Below are 24,680 nucleotides of genomic sequence, written 5' to 3'. Positions count from 1 at the left end.
GGCAACAGCGAGAGAGATAGATAAAGTACATTCATGAGAAGATGAGAAAATGCGAAAGAAGATCCAGTTTCCTTCATGCATTTCACAGTACTGCTTAGAGCAATACGTTTGCATGCCGTCTCTACCGCATCACGCTCTCCTTGAGCATCCCCTCACTCTCTAGGGTGATGTCTTGTTTAGGGAGCGCTGACGGATAATGGATCATTCCCTTTGTAGTTGCTGCTGCATTTGCTTCGTTTTCTTTTATCCTTTTCTTTTTTTGCGAACCATCAGCATGTGAAGCCAAAACATCGAAGGGTTTAATAAAATATAGTAATGATAACTGAAAGAAAGAAATCCAATAATCAGCATTTGAAAGCACACGCCTACGCGAAACAGAGAATATATATCCGTCCATTCCATACTTCTGTCGTAGAGTGCTCTACCAGTGCGGCGCCCATCGGCGCCACAGGTGCGGCGTCGCGTCATCCACGCCCAACAGGTTCCCTTCATCGGTCGCCGCCGCCACTAACCGGGTGACAAAGTCGTACGCTGACTGCGCTGTTGTTGCTGCTGGGGCGGGGGTAGCGGCGCCCTCTGCCTTCCCGCCCAAGTTGGAGGACGCCGCCGATGTGTTGTTTGACGAGGTCCGCGAGAAGGACTTCGACGACGACAACGACGACCACGCCAAGCGGTCGTCGTTGCCGTTGACGTGGCTGCTGGACCTTCTGCCGTCGGCCACCTCCGCATCGGCTGCTTTTACATGCGACACGCCGTCCTTGTGGCGACTCCGCCGTTCTGCCTTCGCCGCCCGCGTCGCTGACGGCGGCGCACGCGGCCACGACGCCTCCGTGGCTTCCCGCTGCGTCTTGAGCAACCTCAGCATCGTCTCCCGCCCCTGCTGCTCCACGTCCGCGTGCAGCACCAACAGAATGTCGTACGACAGCTTCAAGCGCAGAGAGCTCGCGTCGAAGCACGGCGGCGGCGGCGGAAGCAGCTGCGGAACGTTGTCCACGCCACTCTGGTCCCCCTCCGCGGACGCCGACAGCGGATGAGAGACGCTACTCCATCTGCGCTCGCCTCGCTGCGTGCTGGCGTCACGGCTCAACGGTACAGCGCCGGTGCTCCCGCTGCGACGGTTCCGCTGTCTACCGGCAGATACCGATGTGGGCCCCTCTGTGTTGGCCGCCAGCATCGCATCCTTCACCCCACCCCCACCACCATCACAAGCTGCACTGGCAGCAGCGGTGTGAGACGCAATAGTCGTCCGTTCAACAAGGAAGGGTCGCGACGTCGCCGTTGGATCCACCTCGGCCTCGTAGGGCGAGAGCGCCGTCGCATCACTCGCGTGGGACGCCGCGGCCGGGCAGGGATACTGTTGCGCGTCGGCCCGCGCTACTGCCGTCGCCACCGCTGCTGTTGTCGATCTCGATACCGGTGGAGTGGCGGACGATGAACTCGGCAGACTCGCCGGCAGCACCTCGCGCTCCATCATCGTCTGCGGGTGCAGCGGCGGCGTGGCCAGCGCTAGCGACGGGTGCGCCGCATCGTTGTGACGACTGTCCTCTGCGGTTTTGCTCGGGGGTGCTGGCAGAGGGGATGCTGCCGGACTCTTCCCGCGCCGCCGCGATGCATGAGTCGTGGCCGTCAGCGGCGGGCTTCGTGGCACGGTGATCATCAACTTTGGTGCCGCTTTTTGGTCTTTTTCACGGTGCGGCGGCAGCGCGGTGCGGCGCGCAGACGCGGGAAACACGGAGAGGCTTCCGGCGTGGACGCCGTCACCGGCCAGCGCTTCCACCCTCGTGGGACCGGTGGTGTAGGCAAACGCCTTGACGCGGTCCACGCCGTAGGTGGCGATGCCGGCCAGATCCCGCACGTACAGGTAAATATCGCCCAGCACCGACGCGGCGCGGTACTGGAACAGGGCGTAGGGGCTTTGCATCGGCAGGCCACACTGCAGCACCGGGGTGAGCCGAAACAGCGACGGGTCGCGCGTTGGGAACGGGGAGGAAGTCAGCGGATCGCTTTCCCGCGCAGCTGGCGACGCCGGGGATGCGGGGGCCGACCCGGCGGTGGCAGAGGGCGTGGCGACCGCACCAGCCGCGGCGGGACCCGCCCCCCGCCGAAGGCCCCCGCCAGCATCATCACCCCATGCCTTCTGCAAGCTGTGCCGTCCCATCGCGTGCATGGCGACGTGGCCGTCGTAGGTGTTCACCATGACATCCCCGCACTCCCGCCCAAACATGTCGAAGAGGTACTGCACCACACTCCACTCCGCCAGCTCCTTCGCGTAGATGCGGCGCACATCGAGCCAATGCGACGCGTCGCTGCTGTCGGCGCTGAAGGCGTCGGCGAGCGCAGACTTGCACCGGCTGCTCTCCACGCGGAAGAGAACGCGACCGCACGCCTGCCACGTCGGCGGGGTGAGGATGTGCGGTGGAGCGGGCGGGGCAGATGACGTGTGATCCTCGTCTATTGTCCGTGGATTGCCTGGTGGATTCGTCGGAGCAGCCGTGGCCGTGGCGCTTCCGCGGGGGTGGTGATGCTCATCGGTCATCACCGACGGCGCCGATGAAGTCGCCGTCGTCGGCTTCTGGCACATGGCCTCCTCGAGTGCGCCGAGCAGCCACCGCAGATGCGCTTCAGTGCGCGGTAGGGTGGCCAGATGCGCGTACAAGAGCTGCTGGCGGGCGTAATTATCCTCTGCCGGGTCCTGTAGAGGAGGGTTCGTGTTTGTCGGTGGGACCTCCCCGCCTCCTCCTCCGGCGGAGGCGGCGGCGGTGGTCGTCCTGTTGGTCTCCGACGCCGGTGGCGGAGTCTCGACTGGCCACGGCAGAGGTGACGGACGCGCCGCCAGCAGCTCCCGCACGTACGCCACGAGCTGCTCCACGTTGCCCTTGTTGTACGCCATGGCGACAAGTTGGTCGTAGCGGAGCTCATTCATCTTGCGTTGGCGCACAACGTCGTGATACTTGGTGGAGTTGAGGGCGGCGATCATCGCAGCCTCCGACGGCGGCGCGCTGGCTGGGTAGCCGTAGGCCCAGTTGAACGGAAACGAGTTATCCGACTGCGCCCCGGGTCCACGGCCCGTCTCCGCCGCGATGTACGTGGCCTCAAAGTCGCTGGTGGGGTAGAGTTGCACGGCATCGTGGGCGGCCTGCGCCATCTCCCGCACACGCAGGTGCACGGCGTAGTCGTCCATCAAGTGGTGCAGCGACGGCGTGCCGCGGGCGGAGGACGACGCCGAGGACGGTGTCAGCAAACTCGCTGTTAAGCTCAGCGCCGCCGAGGACTCCCCGGTGAGGAGGGCGACGCCGTTCTGCCAGTTGGTCTTGTCGCCCGCGTGCATGACGGCGGCCGTCACCGTCGCCCCGAAGACGGATCCGCTCGTCTGCTCCGGCAGCAGCGTCATGTAATCCTGCAAGCCAAGCGGCAGCACAAAGGGGCGCTGCAGGTTGGTGAGAGGGAGGTGGCTAAGTACCATGGAAACCACCTGTTCCATCAAGCAGTGCGGCACCACGTAGCGCACCTCCTCGCCGTCCGTCGTCGTCGCGGCAACCGCCGCCGTGGCAGTAGCAGTCGACTTGGTTGTTGTGCTACGCTCGTGCGGCGCAACGGGATGTCGAACGCCGCTGCTGCCGCCGTTGCGGGGCTGCGGTGGTGCCGCCGCTGCTGTCGCCCGCGGCGGGGCAGGGGCAACGTGGCGCAGGCGGCACATCGCGCCATCGGACAGCACCAGAAATATCAGCTCCTCCTTGCGGTGGTGTGGGGCGGGGTGAGGGACGAGGTAGCGGCGCACGTGCACGACACCTGGTACAGTGGAGGGAGAAAAGAGGACCCCCGCCGGTGCGACATCGGGGAAGAGCGCTGCCGCCGCCGCTGTGGGGGGAGGGGAAGCGGACGCCTCCTGCGCTGTAGAGCGCACGTCGTGTGCGATATGGCCTGCAGTCCCCGCGCCGTCGCCCTTGTCCAGAAGAGTTGAACCCGCAGCAAGGCCGGTTGTGCTGCTGCTGATGCCCGCCGTATTGAAGGCGCTCCCATTACCCGATTTGCGCGCAGAAAACTCCGCATTGCTGTTGCCGCCACCGCTGTTGCTTCCGTGGTGGTGGTGGTGGTGGTGGTTGCCATTCCGGTTTGCCTTGGCTGCTGTGGCTGCGGCTGGGCCGACAGGCGCGCTATCGTCCTCCATTGCGGCTTCCATCCCGAAGACGCTGGAGAGATACCACAGCGGGACGGGCAGCGGGCAGTGCCCTCCCAGCACCAGCTCCATCGCCCTCAACGCGCCGTCGGTCTCCTGCACGTGGAATGCCACATCCGTGTCCAGGATGGGAGAGGACGCCCCCTCGATGGGTCGGCTTCCTGTGCGGTTGCGGTTGGGGTTGGTGCCGGTGTTGGGAGCCACCTCTTGTGGTGACGCCGTCGCACTCGCAGGAGGTTCCGCATCTTGCTGGCCTTGAGCGGACGCTGGCGGCCACGTGTAGGTCGCCTCCACATCCCACGCGCGCCGCACAAACCCACGTAGCTGCATGGCTTCGTGGATGTGCTGCTGATGGCCGGGGCTGGCAGCCGCCACATCCGCCAACAGCAGCGACCGCACGACTCGCTCCTCATTGGGCGAGTAGTCAAACGACGGCAGCGTCTCTTGCAGCGGCACGGGGGTGGTCGCACGATCCGGCCTCGCCTGCTGCTGTCGCTGCGGTGGCGGTAAGCAGCTCCGCGCACGCCGTGGCACGCGCTGACGTGGCCGATAAGAGGAGGAGGACGAAGGCTGCCCTGTCGTGTGCAGCGCGCTCTCGCCAACGGCAAACGCATCGGCCGTGCTATTGTTGTCCTCGTCGTCCGCTTCCGAAGCGCAGGAGACGAAGGAGGAGGCGGCGTCGATGGAGGAGTTGTACTCGACCTCGGTGGTGGCCGGGGTGTCCGCCCCGCCTTGCCCGTCTGCGGTGTTCGCCGCTGTGGTGGCGGCCGGGTTCCCGCTTCCTCGTGTCCGCGCTGTGCGACGTGGTGCCTTGCCTCGGTGTGGATCTGGAATCGATGGCGGCCCCGTCGTCGTGGACGAGCTGTCAGTGCAGCTGCCGCTGCGGCTGCTGTCGCCGCTCCCGTTGCGGCCATCGTGTCGGACCACCTCCACATCCCCCGCGTCGTCCTCCCACAGATCCGGCACGGACGTCACACGACGGCCAAAATGGCGCTCCCGCGGTGCCGCAGAGATGCCGCGTGCGCTGTGTGTGGCAGGCTTGGAAGGCGCACAGTGCAGCGCCGATGTGTCGTCTGCCCGTCGCGGCGCCGCGGCAGAAAAGCTGCGCATCGCGGTCGCGTGTGCGGGCGACGGCGCGTCCCACATCACTGTCCGCGTCCCCGCCAACCCTCGGCCGCGACTCACCTGATCGGTGCGCTGGACGAACAACGTGTCGTGGCCGTGCTCGAAGTTGGCGATCAGCATGAAGACGAGCTGCCGCAAGAAGTGCCGTGACCGGACGCACATGTCTCGCAGCACGGTGTAGAGGGTGGGGTGACAGGTGGCGGCGGCCAGCAGCACCGGCGCAAGAGCCGCCCACTGCGCGTAGGAGGCGGCGGAGAAGTCGAGGCACGCAAAGCCGCCGCTGGGGGACTTCCCTGCGGGTGCGGTGGGCGGTGCGGAGGATGAAGAGGGAGCGGAGGCACCACCACCACCAACACCACCGTTCTTTCTTTGCGCCTTCTTCGGCGTCGACTGCGGTGTCCCATGCCCGCCACGATGCGGCTGCGTCGGCGGTGGCGGCGGTGGCGGCGGTGGCGGCGGTCGACCACCGGCTGCCGTTGGCACCTTCTCCTCCTCACCCGCCAAGGGGGAGTCGTGGTAAGGGAAGAAGGTGTGTTGGCTGTTGGACGGGGAGGCGGAGACGGTGGACGGGCTGACGGTGGCGAAGCCGGCGTGGAGGTGGAGAGCGTTGTCGCCGTTGCCGTCTTCTTCGTCAGTGGTGAGAGAGCCTTCGGCGCGGACGGAGGGCGACGGGGAGCGGGCCGCTGCGGTGCTCATTGGACCGCCAGCTGACCCTGCAACAGCACCAGCCACGACAGGCACCGCGGACGCCTGGGCGTCGTTCTGCACGATCAGCTCGCACGTGATCGCAAGGTGCAAGGCCTTGAGGAGGAGGTGGGCGGATGGCAGTGCGCTGCGTGCGTGACGGTGGCGGCGCTGTGCCATGGCAGAGAAGAGCCCCACACCGCGACCCAGCGCGGAGGCCGACCCGCTCTCCCACAGCTGCGCCGCGAGCTGCAGCCCGTGAATGGCCTTGGCGGACTGCGCCAGAAAGTTCTGCTTTGTCTCCTCGTCAGCGGTGACTTTCCACTCGGAGTGAATGGCGAGGCAGATGTCAAAGAGCACGAGGCCGAACTCTCGCCAGACGGAGGGCACGTAGTGCGTGACCGTGACGACGTGCTCCAGCAGGTAGTACTCGACAAAGAGCGCGTTCTCGCCGGTGAGGCTTTCCATCGCGGATTTGCCCTCCTCGTCGTCAGCGTCGCCATTCTCCGCCGCTGCTGCCGCTGCCGCTGCACTTGCTGCAAATGCCCCTTCGCCAGTCCCCGACAATCGTGTTGGCTGATGACGGAAGCCACGCGGCACCTGTTTGCCGCCGTCGCCGTCCGCGCCGCTGCTGCCGCGCCTAGCACCCTCCGCAGCACCAGCACCAGCAGCAGCAGCAGCAGCAGCGGCGGCTACGGCGTTGTTGTGCGCGTTGCTGTTGGAGAAACTGGTGGAGGGCATCTCCTTGTCCTGCAGCGGGGTGGCGTTGGAGACAAGGGTGAAGCCTGTGTTGGGCGACGACGCCTCCAGCGACGGAGATGGGGGGGAGGCGCTCGTTGGAAACCCAATGAGCTGCCGCGCCATCGATGAGCTCATCGGGGAGTGGGGGTACGTCGCGAAACCATCGCGCGCCTCTCCCTCCCCCTCGCCTCTCTCCGCGAGGCCTTGTCCAGCGGGGTCGTTGCGTGCGCCGCCGCCGCTGCTGCTGCTGCTGATGTGCACGCTCACCAGGTGAGAAGGCACAGGGGTCGCGGAGGACGTCAGGGAGACGCACTGTGAGGACCCGTCCGCACCTGGAGAGGAAACCGCGAAGGCGGCGGAGACGTCACCGCGGTGGTTGCGCACACCACCGGTCGCCGCCCGCTGTGCCAACGGGGCACCGCGCAGCAGCACACGCGCCAGCCGACGGCGACACCCCACGCTGAGCAGTAGCAGGTCGACCTGGTAGCTCGTGAGGGACGGTCCGAGCTCCAGCGCATCCAGCAGCGCACCGCGTCCGCGCTTTGCATCGCTGATCACGGCAAATAAGGGGTCCATTGTCTCCTCAGTAGATGCCTGGTTCGCACCCACGCTGGAAGGAAAGAGAGCAACAGGGGACGACGACGACTGACCCCACTGTGCCGCGGCGCGCCGTGACTGCCAAAGGTCTTGTCGCAAGGCGGTCTGCACGCAGGCGTACATCTCTCGCAGTTCCGCCTCGTGCGGCAGGTTGTGGATCATGCGGCGTAGCGTTTCCAGGTGCAGCTGCTGCTTGTACTCCGCTGCGGCGCCGCTGGTCATCGCATTGGCGGTGGTGGCCTGCTGCGAGTACCGGTGCAGCGTCTGCACCGCACGCATCGGCTGCCCGTTTCTCTCGAGCATCTCACACAGCGTGATAATGCTGTCAAGCTGCCAGCTGATGGGCGCGATGGCGCTGCGGGCGGCGATCATCATGAAGCGCTGCAGCGGACTGGTGGTGGCCGACAACGGCCGACAAACGATGCTGCGCAGACGTCGAATAGTGGCTTCAGAGTAAAGACGGCCGTGTACCTCGCGGTCTAGCACGGGTGAGCCGGGCCCCGAATAGGTAAAGCACGTTGTCTCCGACTCACTCGAGAACCCAGCCGCCACTGCGGCAGCAGTAGCAGCAGCCGTAGCAGCCGTCGTGGTCGCTGTCGTGGCGGACGTTCCGTCTTCGCGAAAGCCCGCGGCCGGCTCCAGGGTGTGAATGCCCTCCTCCAGGTCAGACAGCTGTTGGAAGATGCAGTTCCACTCCAGCTTGATGCGGACGCAGCTGGTGTGAAAGACCGCGTACGAGTCGCGCAGACCGCTGCGCACCGCGCTCAGCACCTGCTTCGCGCCTTCGTAGTCGTGCGCAGCGACCAGCGCGGCGCCCAGAAAGATTTCCTGCTGCTGCTGCTCCATCAGGGAGCCCTCAGCCGCGTCGGGTGAGAAAGAGACGTCGCTGCGTTCCACCGGTGCTGCTGCATCGGTGCTGCTCGCCGTCATGAACGCGTGAGCGGGGTCGTCCTCATGACCCCACCCATCCACTGCCAGACTGGACCACGACTTCGCATGCCGCATGCGGCCGCTCTCCATCAACGCGGTGTCGAACGAGAACTGTCCGGGAGACACGATGCGCTCCAGCAAGGGTGATGCCGTCCCTGAAAATCTCGACAAGTGTTCAGCCTGCATGAACCGCGCCGTGTCGGATACATACGCCCACCGTGACAACGCTTGGGCGGCCAGCGCGACGTACCGCGCCGTCTCTGCGCTCCACGTTGGCGTCTCCGCAGCCGGTGGTGCGACGTCGCCGTCCTCTCCATTCCCGTCGTCCACTCTGCCTCCGCTCCGCTCATCTGCGAAAACCGCTGCGGCGCTCTCCTTCGCCGCTGCAAGTCTTTCCCCCCGCCTGCTGCGCTTCTGCTGCTTCACCACGTCCCACAGTCGCAGAACGGCTTCAAAGTCAAACAGGCGGGTGTAACACCGCATCGCACCGGTGATCGCCTTCTCTGGGTTGTTGATGCTTGCGTCCGATAGAGTTCGCCTCGTAGCTGCCCGTGGGAAGCGAAGCTCTCCCGTGCTGCTGATCGTGACATCAGCGCCACAACCCCGTCGCTGCTGCCGGTGCTGTTGCTGTCCTGCCTCCGCCGCCTCTCCTGGCCGAAGCTCCGTGTACACGCGGACGTACTCCAGCGCCGCAGCCCGGTAGAAGCCCAGCAGCTCCAGCGCCGATGGGGGCATCGCGTCGATGAAAGAAGAGGAGGGAGAGGAGGACGACGACGCCAACGTCGCCGTGCGCGGAAAACGCAGCGCATCTGTTGTCGCGTTACTGCTCACGTCCTGTGGGTAGACAGGGGAGTCGTGTGGCGGGGTGGTGTACGTGGCGCTCGCCGTTCCCGCTGTCAGGGCGCCAAGCCAGCGCTGGAACCGCCTATCCTGCACAAACAGCTTCCGCTCGAGCGAGCTCGTCACGTCGTCCATGGCGGACATCAGCAGCGCCGCCCGGTTCCACGAAAAGGCCCGCGCAAGGTCCTGCTCCAGGTAGAGAATGCGGAGAGGTGGGTTGAGGGAGTGGTGGGCGAGATCGGCGACGACGCCGTCCGGCAGCCACACATCGATCACCTGCGACACCACTTCTGGAGGGAAGAAGGCATTGCGATGCAGCCGGATCGCATGCGCCACCTGCGCCACGCCGGACGTCACCTGCTGCGGTACGGAGTTGCATGGATCGGTGTGGTAGACGTAAAAGGTGCGCAGCGCCTGCAGCCACGCCGTCAGCTCCGCCACGGTGCAGGAAGGCAGCGTGGAGAGCAGCGCCAGCGGCAGCAGCTCCGTGCAGGCGAAGGCGACGTGGTGATTCCGCGCGAAGGTCTCGCAGGCCTTCACACAGTAGTCCTGGCTGCACTCGACCATGAAGAGGCAGAATTGCTCCCACCAGCTGCGCCAGCCGTGCGCCCGCAGCAGCCGGTGCGATTCGAAAAACAAAATGAGCGAGTTGCGGTGCTGCGGGACGGCAGTCTCGGGTGGGAAGATGACCGCCGTGGGCACCGAGACGAAAACGTCGTCGCGGTTGTTGCCGGCGGTGGCGGTGGTGGTGGCCGGGTGCATCAGTGGTGCGCGTGGCTGCTGTTCGAGGAGGAGGGTAGGGACTGCCGCCGCAGCAGCTGCCCCGGCGGTGACCGCCACGGGCCGCAGCGTCGAGGTCGACCGCACGAAGAGCGGTGACGGACTCGCCGTGTCGCTCGAACGCGTGCCAATCGGTGGTGTCTTCAAGTATCCCTGCGCGTCTCGCGACAAGCCGCCTGTGGAACGCGCAAGCACTGGCAGTCCCTGCACTGGCGTGCCGGGGTTGCTGCCGCTGCTGCGCCGCGCAGGTGCGATCGGGGTGAGCTGGCGAGGTGGTGGTGGTAACAAATGAAACGCGCCAACCGTGAGAGAGGAGGCCTCGTCACTCCGTGGCAGATTAGCCGTGCCGGCGGCAGACGCAATGGAGCGGTGCAGGTTGTGGGGCAGCGGAGGGTGCTGCAGCAGCGGCGACGTCCGCCGTCGCGTGTTGCTGGGCTGCAGTGGGGAGGTGTAGTGCGGCAGTGCGGCCGCCGCGGCGGATGTGTAGGGGGCGTAGGTCAGGTCCTCGCTGCTAGGCGGTGCCGCCATCGGCGGGGGGTGCCAAAGAGGGCTGCCACCGACGCCGCCTCCGCCGGCAGACCCGGCAGGCGGTGTCCCGTTGAAGAGAGAGCTGGGGCGTGCAAGGAGACTGCGGTGGCGGTTCAGCGGCGCGGCGGCACCAAACGAACCCACCATGAGCATCGCGGAGGGCGGCTGACTAAATCCCATCGGCGCCACGGTCGCCGTCATGATGTCTGTGGCGGACATTGGGAACGAGGCCGGCAGGTCCGACATCGACGGTGGCCGGGCCGGCTGAGAAGACATTCCATTCGTGTAGGCAACCGGAAAGGGGAGCTGGTGGCCCTGCGACGACCCCGCTGCTTGTCGCACCAAGACAGAATCGTTTCCGCCCACACCCCCGCTTCCCACGTGAACCGTGGCGTGGTGCGGGCCGGGTCCGTCCCCGCTGTGTGCGCTGGCGCTGTTCGGGTACCGCGGCCCGCTGCCGCCGCCACCGCCACCGCCACCACCACTGCCGACCCCCACGGCGTCGCCAAACGAGCTCCTGAAGAAGCTGCCGGGGTAAAAGGAAGCGTTGATGGCAATGGGACCGCTGCCAGTGCCTCTCCCTGACGTCACGCCCGTCCGGCCCTCCGCTGCACCGCCGAGGCCGCCGGGGCCCACAGGGATGGGCAGTGTCACGGCTGTCGGGCTCTGGTCGCGCGTGCTGGGTGGGGAGTGGGTGGAAGGCGAATGGAAGAAGTCAAAGACGACGTCCGTGCTGGCGGTGGTCGCGGCGGCCGTACTCGCACCCGCCGTACCGAGCTGCTGCTGCTGCTGCTGCTGAGGCAAGGGAAGGCTCCCATAAAAGAAAGGAGACGTGCTGCGCGGGCGGTCAGACGTTTGGTTCGCCGCGCAGTGGCGCTGGTGCTCCTCCCGCCCGCTTCGGTCACCGTCGCCGTCGCGGTCGGGGAAGTGCGCCGTCGCGTTCATCTCTGCGGAGCGCCTGCCGTTGTTGCTGTTGGTGTCCGTCCAGTCGGTGGGGGGAAACCCGTGTGAGGCCGGCGTCTCCGCCACCCCCGCCCCACCCATCGCAATGGCGGTGGTGCTGGTGTGATTTGTCGCCGCGGAGGTGACAGACGCCGAGGCCGGGGAGGCGGAGTTGAAAGCGGTCGCGGCGACGGTGGTGGGGACATCACGGCGGCCCGTCTGCAGCCGCGACGACGCGGACGACGGTGGTGGCGGCGGCGCTGCTGCTGCCACGCGTCCCCGCGTCAGACTCGTGATGGAGGACAGCTCCCCCTCCGCCGTCATCACGGTGCGCAGCGGCGCCTCCGCCTCCCAGCTACCGGTGCGACTTCCCCCCGTAGAGGACGTAGTGAAGGCGGCGGTGTTGGCCGAGTTTACCAAGAAGTGGCTCGTGAAGGAGATGGGGGGCACGTTGTCCATCAAGGCGGGCGAGGCGGCTCGGCCTGCGCTGGGGTGCCGCAAAATGACGTCGGTCGCGCCCTCGCAGCCTGTATCGCCGGTGCGTGTGCTGTCCGTGTCCTGCGGCGTCGCACGTGCCCCTGTCACCGCTGTGGTCGCTCGGTTTGGAACGAGGGGCAGAGGGGCGAAGGCGCCATCGCTGCCGTTCCCTGCGCTGCCGTTGACACCACCACCGCTGGTCCCGTGACGGTGCTGCTGCTGCTGTTGCTGCTGATAGACCCAATTCGCCACCGCCGCCTCTTCGTCCGACGCGGACAGGAGGGGCAGGCAGAGATCGTAGTACCGAGAGCAGACACACCGCGTGTAGGACATCACCAAGCTCTCCGCACCAAACCGCTGCGCCACGAAGGTGTATAGCACCGGGATGAAGGGGACGGTGGAGGAGGGGTGGCGCCAGGCGGCCGCGGCAAAGAGGCAGCCAAGCAGGTGCACCTCGCCCTCCGTCTCCCAGGAGGTCTGCGCGGCGTCAAAGGGGAAGTAGCGCCGCACCGTGGTGGTCTGGTCGGTGCTCTGCACCCACATCCGGCTGAGGGGGGCGTTGCTGAACCACAACACTTCCTTCGTCGTCCTCGCTCCGAGCGGCATCGGACTAGGCGAGGTGCTGCCGCTCAGGCTGTTGCTCGCCGCCGCCGCTGCTGAAGCAGCAGCCGCGCCGCGAGTGGGTGTCTGACCGCCCGCGCTGCTCGGGGTGCCGAGGGACGGGTCGTCTGTTTGGCGAAGGCGCTGCGCGTACAGCAGCTCACGGGCCTCGCGCAGACACGCCTCCCGCACCACCCGCGTCGGCTTCGACGCGTCTCGAGCCTCTTCTGCCGCCGCCGCGGCCTCCATGTGTGGAAAGGCGCGTGTTGCTGCCGTTGATGAGAAGGATGACTCCGTGCCATATACATTTGCACTGAATTGCCGCTGCTGCGGGGAGAGGCTCGCCGTCAGCATCACTCGACGGAGCGCCTCCTCATGCACCATGCTTAGCGACTCCAACCGCGCCAGAACGTTCTTCGTGATCTTCATTGACACGGTTTCCAGCTCAGTGTGCATCATGTACTCCATTAGCGGCCCACACACACAGGTGTTGATAAAAGAGATGAGTTCTTCGTGCGGGTCCGCCATGAGGTCAAACATCCCGTGCGTTGGAAAGGGCGTCGCAGCAGTAGCAGCAACAGCAGCGCTCGAAGAGCGCAGGTCTGCTGTCTCTGGAACAGTGTGAGGTGCCAAGCCCTTTGCCCCGCCGCCCACCTCCGGCGTGGTTGGGTGTGGTCGGATATGCGCCGCCTTCACGGAAGCGCCGGCAGCACGCCGCGGCGTCATCTGCGGCACGTGCGACGACTTGAGGCAGTCGGAGAGACACACACAGACCAGGCGGCGCATGAACCCGGAGGAGATGGGCTGCATCGAGGTGAGACACACGGTCAGCGCACGGTAGACCAGCTTTAGTTGATCCTCGAAGTTTGCCTCTGCCACCTCGTCCGCGCGACTCTGCGCGGCACCGCCAGACGTAGCAGCAGCAGCGGCGGCGGCGGTCGGACTCGGTTCGTCGGTGGAGGCAAAAGGCGTGACAGAAATGCGTGGAAACGCCCCTCCCGCTGCGCTGCTCGTGTTGTCGAGCGGGGGTGCCATTGGACTCTCACCCAGAGCACTACGACGGGTCGTGTTGGTGGTAGAGGCGACGGCAGCACCTGCGCCGGTGACCGCCGCCTGGCGCTCCGCCTCGTTGGAAAGTGCGGGATAGGTGGTCACCATGGTGCTCCGCGTCTGCTTCGTCGTCCCGGCAGTCGCAGCGGCAGCAGCGGTGGTCGTCGGCGTCGACGTAGGTGTCTCGTGAGCGCGGCGGTGGGTCAGCACAAAGGCGTCGTGGTGCATGAGGGCGGAGAGCAGCTTTGTAATCCAGGTATCGCAGTCCACGCGCAGCAGGTCCGGCACCGACCAGCACAGCGCATCCAGCACCTCACAGCACTGCACCATGCCTCGCAAGGTGGTCTGCTGCCAGCTGCGGTGCAGAAAGACGTTCAGCAGGGGGTACATGGGCGCGATACGACGGCCGGCCATTAACACGAGATCGAAGAGGCTCCGCAAAAACAGCAGCCACAGGTTTTCGCTCAGGGTGCCGTGCATGCGTCCGCGGACGCCGTCGTCGCCGCCTGCGCCAGCCTGCGCTGCGATGGACGAACTCTTCGCCTTTTCGCTGGAGGCGTCCTCCTTCTTCATAGTGCCTCGTCTGTCGTTCTTCGGCGTCATGAAGAAGGGCGACGGCGGCGCGCGGCTCCGCAGTGGGCGCGCGTCCTTTCGCTCGAGCAGGTCAATGACGAGTGTCAGTACACCGGGAAGGTAGAGGTCGAGGTGGCGCACGGCCATCGTGTTGGTGAGGATGTTCATGATCGCCAGCAAGCACTCGCCCAGGCCATCCTGGGTGAGACTCATGGTGCCGTTCACGTAGCCGGAGGCGGTGCGCATGAGGGCCCGCAGCACCGTATCCGGCCACACCATCGCCGTAAACGGCATAAAGCGGTCGACCTTCTGCAGCTGCCCCAACGCTTGGTGTGCGTTGTCCGCCAGCTCAACCCCCGCCGGCCAAAAGGAGCGCATTGCGCTGGGCTTACCGAACACGCCTGCCAACGACGACAGCGGTGGGATGGCGTAGCGGTTCTGCGGACGACGCAGCAGCGCCGGTGCCCGCGGTGGCATCTCCGGCTGCCACGGCTCGATGTTGCTGATGGTGCCCAGCAGCTGCAACACCGCCATCGAGAAGTCCGTTCCGACGGACGGCTTGCGGTACAGCAGGGAGTGCAGACACTCCACCAACACCGGCAGTGACTGCGGCGAGCACTGTGACAGCTCGGCGGACTGCAGGAGGGTCTGCAGGGCAGCGACAGCCGCCAGCACACGCGGGGTGTCGCCCTCGCCGTCCGCGAGTTGATCCGCGATGAGGTCCACGAACGGGTCGAAGAGAGCGGACTGATCCTGGGTGCAGTCGTCGCGCAGGAAAATGAGGAGGTGCATCGCCTGCAGCACCGACCCCCGCCCCGACGACGCGCAGCGCAGCACGGAGTACACAATCGAAAGCAGTTGCGAGAGATAGAGCGGGGTCGACTGCTTTAGTCGGGAGGCGATGTGCGACAGCACGTACAGCGAGTCCTCGGGCACCATCCTGCACGGCATGCAGTAGATGCCGACGGCCGCCGCGGCTGCCGAGCTGGCGGTCTCGCCGCTGCGTCTTTGTCTGCCACCGTCACGCTGACTGAGACTTGTCACGCTACTGGTCATGTCGGCAATGTAGCGCACCATCACTTCGCGCAGACGGGGGTAGATGAACGGCGGGTTTAGCGGGGCTAGTGCGCACAACAGCTGCGCCGCCTTCACACGATTCGGCAAGTAGCTGTCCCACAACACAATAAAAAGCTGGTGCAGCACGGTCTCGTGGGGGTACAGTAACTGGTACGTTTCCGGGGTCAGGCTCTCTAGCGCGCACCGTCGGATCAGCGGCTCCGGATCACACACGGCGACCTCGACCAGATGATGCACGATCTCGCGAAGGGCGTTGATGTGCGTGCGTCCGTGGTGCTGCACTGTGTGCAGCGTGCCCACCGGTGTGCTGTTTGCCGGCGACGCGGCATGAAAGACCCGCATGCCATCGTCCACCAGCAGGGTTGCAGAGGCGGTGGTTCGAGTCGGGCCCACCATAACAGCGGCGGCGTTGCCCGCAGTGCTGTTCGCCCCGAGCAGGCCGCTGCTGTCGCGCATTGGAAGCCCCGCGCCGCTTCTCGCAATGGTTGCCGCGGTTGTCAAAGTCTGCCGTTGCTTCGCCACCCCTCCACCACCGCCAGCCGACGCCGCCGTCACCGCCCCACGCACAGCGGAGAGGGGGCCGGCAGGAAAGGCAGAGGCAGTGGTGGCGACGGCGGCGTTCGCGAAGGACACGTAACACGGTGAACTCGCCGAGTCGGCGTGGCCAAGGTCGCTGCCTTCACTGCGGGCGTCGCGCAACGGCACACGCGTGACCGCCGCGCTCACCGTCGCCCGGCGTACGCCGCCACTCCCACCATGCAGGGACGTGTTCAGCATCCCAGAAAGAAAAGAGGCGCTCGAGATAGGTGAGTTGGGGTATGCCATAACGGCACTGACGCCCCCACCCGCACCTCCGATGGGGAGCTGAGAGGAAAAGGACATGAATGTGGTACTTGTGGAGGTGCCGCCGCCGTCCGCCGCCGCCGCCGCTGCTGCGCTGCCCATTGTGGCAGGCATGTGCGGCGAGCCGGACAGCTGCAGCATCGTCCGCTCCACCGAGTGCCAGCAGTCTGACAGCGGCCAGCTGGTGCAAGCCTGCACACACGCCAGCCGCAGCTGGGCGTCGGGGTGGCGCAGGTAGGGCAAGCAGAACTCCAAAAAGAAGAGCGTTGTGCCCTCCCAAGAGCTGGGGAAGAAGCTGATGGAGCGGAAAATGCGGTGTTTGAGCAGGCGCACCTGCGCGGCACGGCGGCGCTGGGCGGTGCAAAGGGACACCGCTGAGGGCCGCCGTTGCCGCTGCAGGTGCGTTGGCGAGGAAGGCGGCACAAAAGAACTGCCGGCCGTAGCGGTTGTGGTGGCATGAGCGGGCCGCACATCCGGCCTCACTGTTGCCGCAGCAGCAGCAGTTGCTGCGATGGTCGCCAGCACCGGTGTTAGCTGCCCAGAGAGGCGATTTCCTCCGGTGGTGGCGGCTGCGGCACCGCGGCGCTGCTTTGCCTCGTCGCCCCCTGCAGCGGCTTTTGGCCGCAATGGCTGCGGCGGCGGTGCCGCCGGGGCGCCCGTCGCCCGTCGGTGCCGCGGCATCGCTGTATTGCTACCCACCGCGCTGCCCTGCGGTCCATGCCGGTCTTCCCCTTCCCCCACGTCGTCCGCCGTCGACAGCACCACCGACATGGACCGCGCCACCTCTGCTTGGCAGATGCGCGCCATCGAAGGAAAGACAGCGCAGATCGACGACGCCGTCGTCACACTCGCGATGCAAAACGGCTGCCGCAGGCCGACCTGCACCAGGCGGTCCACCAACGGCGCACACTGCCGTGCGCAGGCCAGCGATGGCATGTTGTGTGCAAGGATGACCAGCGCGGGCATGGAAATGCGTTGAAACATGCTGCGGGCGGCCGTAAGCATCATCCACTGGGGGTGGGCCGTGACGTTGGCGGCCGCACCTGCAGGGCCGACAGCGGCGGTGGTCAACGGCGGCGGCGGCGATGATGATGCCGTCCACGCAGCGGTGGAGGGGAAGGGGGTGGGGAGCCAAAACTGCGGCTCCTCCTCAAAGGCCATCAGACGCATCGCGTGGTGCAGCAGCGGGTAAAGCTTATGGCTCACGATGGTCTCGAACAGGGCGGGATAGGGTTCGGCGACGGTGCCGATGAAGAGTACCGCGTTCAGCAGCTCCGTCCCGTCCAGCACGGCCGAGTCGTGGCACAAGTTGACGGCACATGACGGCAGCAGAGAGCCCGGATCCACGACGGAATGCTGCCGCGACGTGGTGGTGGTGGTGCCGCCAGCATTCGCACCCGCCTGTCGCCCGTCCACGAACGCAGCAGCGGCGGTCTGCTGCGTTGTCGGCGCAGACGCGACACCGAACAGCTTCTCCGCCACCGTCGCGTCGTCGGTGCTGCGGTGCGTGGCTTGCGAGATCGTCCGCATCACCTTCACGGCACGATTCACGAGCAGCTGCGTGGCGGCCATCAGCTGCGTCTCCGAGAAACTCGCAGCGTAGTACTGCGAAAGGAGCGGAACAAGGCTCGTCAGCATCAATTCCGCTTCAACGCTCACCGTGAGAGGCGCACCGACGTTGGCAGAGCCGCTGTTGCTGGCGGTGGGCGAGGCGGCGTTGCCGGCCTCGTTACCATCCATCACCTCCACCTGCGAGGGCGCCTCCGATGGCGCGTCTGTGTCCCACGTAGGATGCAGACAGCGGTCCATCAGCCGTGCGACGGTCCAGCTCGGAAGAAAAAAGAAAAGTGGAGGTGCGGTGGTCGTCGTCGTGGTGTCCGCAGCGGCACGGCTACGCGCTGGTGAGCCGGTTCGCATGCTTGCTGCCGTCTTGGCCGGTTCCGCCGTCGGAGGACGGAAGTCGACGTGTCGTCGCGCACCGTCGACGTTGGCGGTGGTGCCAGGGAGCGGCACAGAAGTCTGCCGAAGCGACGGTACGTGGGTCGAGGCGGTCGACGAGAAGCGCGAGTGGGTGTACTGCTTTGTTGCCACCGCCGTCACAACAGATTCCGGCGCATCAAGGAGGTTCAGGGATGTAACGGCCACGGGTCGATTGCCTTCCGCCGCCGACGCGGACGTCTCCTCCGGCAACGGTGACGCCGAAGCCGAGTTTGGGCGATCGTGCTTGCAGACCTTCACTCCTGCGAGCGCTCGAGTGGTGCCGTCGTCGCCGACTGCCGTGACGGATGCCGTCGCCTCCACGTCCACGATGGGCGGCAAAAACATGTTTCGTGCTGCTGCCGAAAGACTCTGCCACTCCGGATCCGTCTCCTGTGCCGTATCCGACCGGTCGTAGTGCGGCACCGCCGTCGGCTTCAGGCTCGTCATGGCTGCCAGGGTCACGGAAAGCATAGAGGCGCTCACGCTCGGCCGCCCTACCGCCGCCTCGTCCCACGTCATCCGTGTTGACTCGCTCACCGACGTCGGCGACACCGGCTGTGCGCTCGCATCACCGTTGCCCAGTGCAACACCCGTCACCACCGCACGGACCTGCTCTTCGGTTACCAGCGGAAGCAGCAGCCGTACGTCCTGCGCAAGGCGGCAGCCGGGAGAGGAGGTGATGGACGTCCCGCAGTACGTCAGCATGGAGGACGCCGCGGTGCGGCTCAGCTCACAGCTTCCCCGGCGTACACCCGGAGCTGCCGTTGGTGAGTTTGCCGGAGCTGCGGCGGTGGTAGAGGTGGTGGTCGGAGGCGGAGGCGGGGGGACCTGAGGAACGAGGGCGTCGTACGCCGATGCCTTCGCTTTGGTGCGCGCAGCAGCAGCAGCCGAAGCACTCGTGCCTTCCTCGGTCTCTTCTCCCTCTTCCGCCTCGTCATCGTGCCCAGCGAGGCGCCACGCACACAAGAAGGCACCGATAGTAAGACACGCAGCGGCCACGGTGGACTCTAGCGTCAGGGGGCGCCCCGCCGCGCGAAGGCCCAGCGCGAGCGGCATCGTCCACAAGGCGTCGCGGTTCACGCCGCCGTCCGGCAACACGGAGCCCCAGAACGCGTCTGCCCAGCTCGACGACGCGCTCCGCTCGGTCGACATGCTCGGCCCAACGAAGCCACCCTTCTTCTGTCGCTGCGCCGGTGAGAGCCGGAACGAAGACGGAATGGTCGGCTGCCACAGCATGTGGAAGGTGGCGGAGGTGCTCGGTGCGGTGGGCAGGATAGGGCTGTGCGGCATCTCGTCTCGTCGCGTAGCCGCCATCATCGCCGAGCCCAGCACATCCGGCGTGAAGGTGACGCACGGGTGGAAAAGCTGGGGGGAAGAGAAACCTAGCGCGCCGTTGTTCAGTGAGCCGATGCCCCAGCCGTGCGTGGACGGCGTGGCAAGCAGCTCGACTGCCTGGTCCGTGTTCATGTCCAGCAGCATATCGTCCGGCACATCAATCAGCAACGGCGGGGATGGGTGCGCCGGGGAGAGGCGCCGTGTGGGGTCCGCTATGTGTACTGTCGCGGTCGACGTTGTCGCTGCTGCTGCCACGGCGGCGGATGACGTCTGCGGACCTGCAACGGTCACAACAAGTCCTCTATTCAGTACGCGAGTGGTGGCGTCCGCCGCCGCCGCACTTTCTGCTCCCTCCCGAGGGTGTCCTGCCGCAGAGGTGGACGTAGACAACGCAGCAGAGACGACACGTCGCGCCGCGCGCTTCAGCGAGCGCCACACCGACCTGGTGAGCGTCCCGTGCGAAGATGGCGCAGACGCGGTGGGCGCCGGTGACTCACTCGTCGTGACAGTTGCCGTTGCCGCTGCTGTGTGCAGCGGAGGTGGCGGAGACGGCGCGGGACTGCGCCCAGGCGCGGTTGCGGTGGTACTTCTCGGTCCCATCGTAGCCGTCTCGGCATGGGCGATGTGCGGACGATCCGCAACGTTCAGCAGGACAGGCATCAGACTCCGTTCGCTGCTTGCCGTCGTGGCCGCTACAGCGGGGCCGACACTGGTGTTGCTGCTGCTGCTGATACTGCTGCCTTCCGCCAACGGCGGTGACTGGCCGCGCCGACGCTGTCCGTGCTGCGGCTGCATCTCATTGAAATGGGTAGGAGGGACCTCATGGCGGCTGACGACGGCAGCCCCCGTCGTGTCGTTCCTCACCGCTGGTACGGCAGGTGTGGGGGTGTGCGGGCCGTTGAAAAGCAGGTTCACCGCACTCGCCACCACGTTCTGCACAGGTACGACCATCTGCAACTCCAAGGCAACGGCAAGCGCGTCCTGCATCGCACTCGCCGCCAAATCGCGCAGTGCGCGTCGCGGCGGCTGCGGAAGGTCATCGATGGTGTAGTAGTCCATCAGCGTCACCCACACCGCCAGAAGCAGGGTCGGCAGTCGCTCCCGCACGAGCGCCCGGTGCTGCAGCATCACGGTAGAATTCCGACTACCTAGGCTTGAGTTCTCCATCGCGAGGCTCAGCACCACACGCAGCATCAACAGCCCAGAGACGTACTCGGCATAGGTGCGGCCGTGGCAGAGGTAGGTCTCGATTAGCGTCAGCAGCTCCTGCGCCATATGGGCGTAGTCCGACGCGCTGGCGCCAACGCTGGGGCGGTAGAGCGAGCGCCACGCCTCCATCGCCATCAACACCGTGGAGAAGCGCGGAGACGGAAAAAAGAAGCGAATTTGATTAAAGAGGGCGAGGACGCGGTCACTGTTGCTGAGGTACGGGAAGCGGTACGGGGCAATGGCGATGATGTAGTGCAGCGCCACCTCCCGCTCGCCGCGTGCGATGAACGACTGAATAGTGTGATGCATGTGATGCAGCATCGAGGAGCCGCCTCCGCCGTTGGTGCTGTTGCCGGCGTTGGCGGTGTTTGGACTCGTCGTCAGCGTGCCTGGTACCGCACCACCACCACCGCCAGCGACCGAGGTGCTAAGCGACGGGGCCAAGGGCGATCCTGCGACGGGCCCGAGGGATGAGCTGGCCTGCGCGTTCGCCGTCGAGCTCGCTGCGTCATCGTCCATCGCGTTGGCGTGCACACCGGCACCAGCACCGCCGCCGCGTTCCGCCATTGCCCGGGACGGCGGCAGCGGCGACGCCGACAGATCACCGCGCACCCCCGGCCACATGCCCGACTCACCGAACGCACCCACCCGTGGGCCGGTGCTGGGGTGCGGCGAGGGGGCGGTGCTGTTGGCGCGTGTGCCGGGCACGCCGGGGCCCGCAAAGAGGTCGCCGTTTGCCGCCAGGTAACTCACGCCGATGTAGGAAATGCCGTCGTAGCCCGCCGTGGTGCCGTCACCACCGCTCAAAACCGCTGCCGCCGCAGTTGCTGCACTGGCATCGGCGCGTCGGCCCTGGCTGCCCGGTCCACGACCACCAACGCTCCCACCGTGATTGCCGGTGTTCGTGCTGCTGTTGATGGCACCCGCGCCTCCACAGCCGCCGCCCCCGGTGTCATTGGGGCTGCTGCCGCCACCGCCGTCCAGCCCGGCAACGACACCACCGTTGCGCTGCATCTGCTGCTGCTGCAAGAGAACCTCGGCGGAGATAGCGTCGAGCCCTGCCCGGTACCGCGCGGGTAGCAACTCGTACGAGCGGTGGGCGAAGTGCAGCGGCAGGGTGCGGAAGTTAGCAAACACGTTATGCGTCAACAGTAAAGCTATTTCCCCCTCGTCTGCCACCGTCCCACCCTCGCTGCCCTGCTCCGGTGGCGAAGATGCCGGTCGCTTGCCGCGCGAGATGGGCGTGTCCGCATCGCCGCTGTCCGCTGGCGGGGGCATCGTGCTGTGGGACGACGCCGGCGGCAGACGCGAGCTCGACCGGCGACGCCGCCCGTTACGTGAGGACAGCGTCGGGGAGGACGCAAAAGCGGTGTTGTGGTTGCCGTCTGCTCTGGAGCTGACCGCCTCTGCGCTGGGGCCGCCGGCTGTTGCAGCCGCCGCCTCGCTCAGCTGCTCTCCGCTCTCACCACTGAGTTGTCCCGTCATCTCTAGCAGGTAGAGCGACGCCGCGGCGCCGGGTGCGGAGGTGAGGGAGTCGGCCGGACTGGCGCCGTGCGGCCGTGGGAGGGTCGCACCGTCGCGGTTGCCAAACACGCGGGACCGCGGCCCGGCTGGTCGGAGGTCGGCGTGCAGTCGATTACTCTTGTCTGTCCCAGCAGAAGGATTCTCCTCGCCCGCACCACCCCCGACACGTCCGCGAGGTTGTCCGTCTCTTGTGTGGCCGGCCAAAGCAGCCATGACAGGGCTTCTGGAGCTGCGTTGCCGAATGGATGCAATAAGTCTGCTGCCGCGGGCGTGCAGGACGTAGTCGTGTTGCAGCGTCACCTGATGCTGCGTGAGCGACGACACACATGCGTGACCGCAGGACGGGTGTTCGAGGGCGTCCACCGCAAAGGTGACCGCTTCCTTGCGGCGACGGCGCAAGGCAGCGGCATGAAAGCGCAGCGTGTTTTCGTCCTGCACGTAATGAAGAAGGGGGTGCAGGAGCAACTCCGCGTCCGCCTCCGTGTACTGCGATGCCGTTGGGTCGCACACCGGGTAGGCGGAGGGCGTCTCGACGGACGTGTTGGAGGTGGGAGGGTGGACGGCGACGGCGGCACACGAGCTCGCCGCACCGAGCCGCGTCGGGGATGGCAGTCCGCCGAGATTCGCTGCTGCCCCTCCCACCCGGCTCGATGGCCCACCGGTCATGCGAAAGGCGGCGGCGGCGCGGGCGGCGGCTGAAGGGGAGGTGGCAGCGCCGGTTAGGGTACGTGAGAAGCTGTTGTAGCTCGACCCGTGCGGCGCCACTCCGCTCGTTTCAAAGTCAGTGTTCAGCGGTGCGCGGAAGAGCGGGGAGGACAGGGTGCCGTGCCGTCGTGCGCGGTCACCGCCGTCGGGGTAGCGCGTGGCGCGGGTTGCAGCGCGAGGCGACGCCGCACCGGCCCCGGCAGCCAGTGGATGTGGGTGTTGCTGCATTCCTGCCCTGGTGGTCGACGTCGTCGTGGCCGCCATCCCACTAGCGCTGGGAGAGCCGGGAGAGATAGGCGAAAAAGAGTTGGGCGAGTCGATCGGCAGCGCTGGTGACTGCGGCGGCGTGAGCGCAGCGGACGAACTCGGTGAGGAGGGCTGGCCATACGGGTTGGGGCCGGTGCCCACACCGCTGCTGCCTCCTCGTCGACGGACAGTGGTGGTGGTGGCGGCGGCGGCCGGGCTGCGGCCACCGTGGCGCCTCAGCAGAGCTGCTTGGTAGAGGGAGCTGGAGGCGGTGGTGAAGTCGACGACGGGGTGCGGGCTACCGGCGGTGACCTGCGCATCCTGGGACGGCAGGTCGAAGAAGTGGTTGGTGATGTGCGCCAGTCGAGTTGGCATGATGAGCGCTGCACAACGAAAAGCAGAGGAGAAAACAGTACAATAAAACAAGCGCTAACCGAAGAGATGGCGGGGGAGGGAATTGCAGCACACGCACCGGCGCCGCTGAAGCCAACGACTGTGACGTGCGAGGAAGCGGATGAGGTGTGAAAGCCAAATCTAACAACGACTCTTCCCTCTTCAACTGATGCTGCCTTTCCTTTCCTTTCCTTTCCTTTTCTCTTTGTTCTGCCTCTTCACCGCGTCAAACGGGGCCCAAATCGGGAGGGGGACCACAAAACAAACACAACGAGAGGCAACGTTGCAATGACGCTGACACTTGAGTGGCCTCCTCTTTCACGGCCACCGCAGCAGCAGGTGTGCGAGACCAAAGAGAAAAGGAGAAATATGTATTGAGAGAGAGAGGGAACGGCAAACGAACGTGATGAAGCGCAGAAACCAAAAGGAAAGAGGAAAACAGGGGAATTCAGAGCAGACAAAGCAGCAACAACAATAAGCCACACGCAGAGAGGGAGAGAGAGAGAGACAACCGAATCAACGCGTGTACGCAGTCCTTAAATGAAGCAGACCACCCGGCACAACGTAAATCTTATGTAGAGGCGATACAGAAGAACCCAACCTGAAAAAAAAACAAGGAAAAAGAAGAAAGGTGTGACGCTGCACAGGACACAATCGAAGCACACACACCGCTTCCCTTGTTGGGCATTTAAAGACACCAAAGTGGCGCCCCCTCTCGCCGTCCCGCTGTGTTGTTTTGGATATGCGTGTTGTGCTGCAATGAAGAACACGCAAGGAAGAAAAAAAAGAGCTGCTTCGTTTTCAGGGAAAGCAGTTCGAAACAAAACGCAGCCCGGCAGTCCAAACACAAAAAACCTACAGAGATAATCGGGGAAGAAGAATAATAATCGTGTGTGAAGAAGACAGATAAGAAGCTCTGTCTTGACCGCTGTTCCTATGCTCCCCGATATAAAGAAAGAAAGGTGATATAGGAGGCAAAGCGAAGAATTCGAAATGAGATCAGCGAGACGCGCAGGCAAGAACGCGAGAGCACCACTACCGCTGTATTCTATTTTCCTGTTCTCTCGTTCATCATCGAAAGTCAATGTAAACAATCTTGGAGGAAGAGGAAAGAAACGGAAGTGTTGTTCTGCCCTGTTGACGTTGTTTTATATATACTTTTTTTTTCTTCTTTTCATTTCGGCAAAGCTTCTTCCGGGGCAGCATTCATCCAGGAGTATTCGAGTGTCGTACACGACAACTGAAAGCAGTAGCTCTCTTCCACTTTGAAAGCGGTTGGCGGAGGCATTTCGTTAATGTTTTGGTTGCTGATGATGTTGTTCTT

The 24,680-nt window shown here is 65.4% G+C and overlaps 1 protein-coding gene across 1 annotated transcript; it reads right to left on the bottom strand.

Moving 5' to 3' along the window:
- Positions 1-421: 421 nt before the first annotated feature.
- ABB37_07974 (hypothetical protein) lies at positions 422-24,292 on the bottom strand (the record flags this gene model as incomplete). Its single annotated transcript, XM_015806795.1, has 1 exon — positions 422-24,292. Exon 1 carries the CDS (start codon positions 23,336-23,338, stop codon positions 422-424), a length of 22,917 nt encoding a protein of 7,638 aa, XP_015654666.1. The 5' UTR covers positions 23,339-24,292.
- Positions 24,293-24,680: the final 388 nt, after the last annotated feature.

This window comes from Leptomonas pyrrhocoris (assembly GCF_001293395.1).
Source record: "Leptomonas pyrrhocoris isolate H10 chromosome Unknown, whole genome shotgun sequence".
NCBI lineage: Eukaryota > Euglenozoa > Kinetoplastea > Trypanosomatida > Trypanosomatidae > Leptomonas > Leptomonas pyrrhocoris.
Note: the sequence above shows the minus strand (reverse complement) of the source record. Positions and strands in the feature narration are given on the sequence as shown.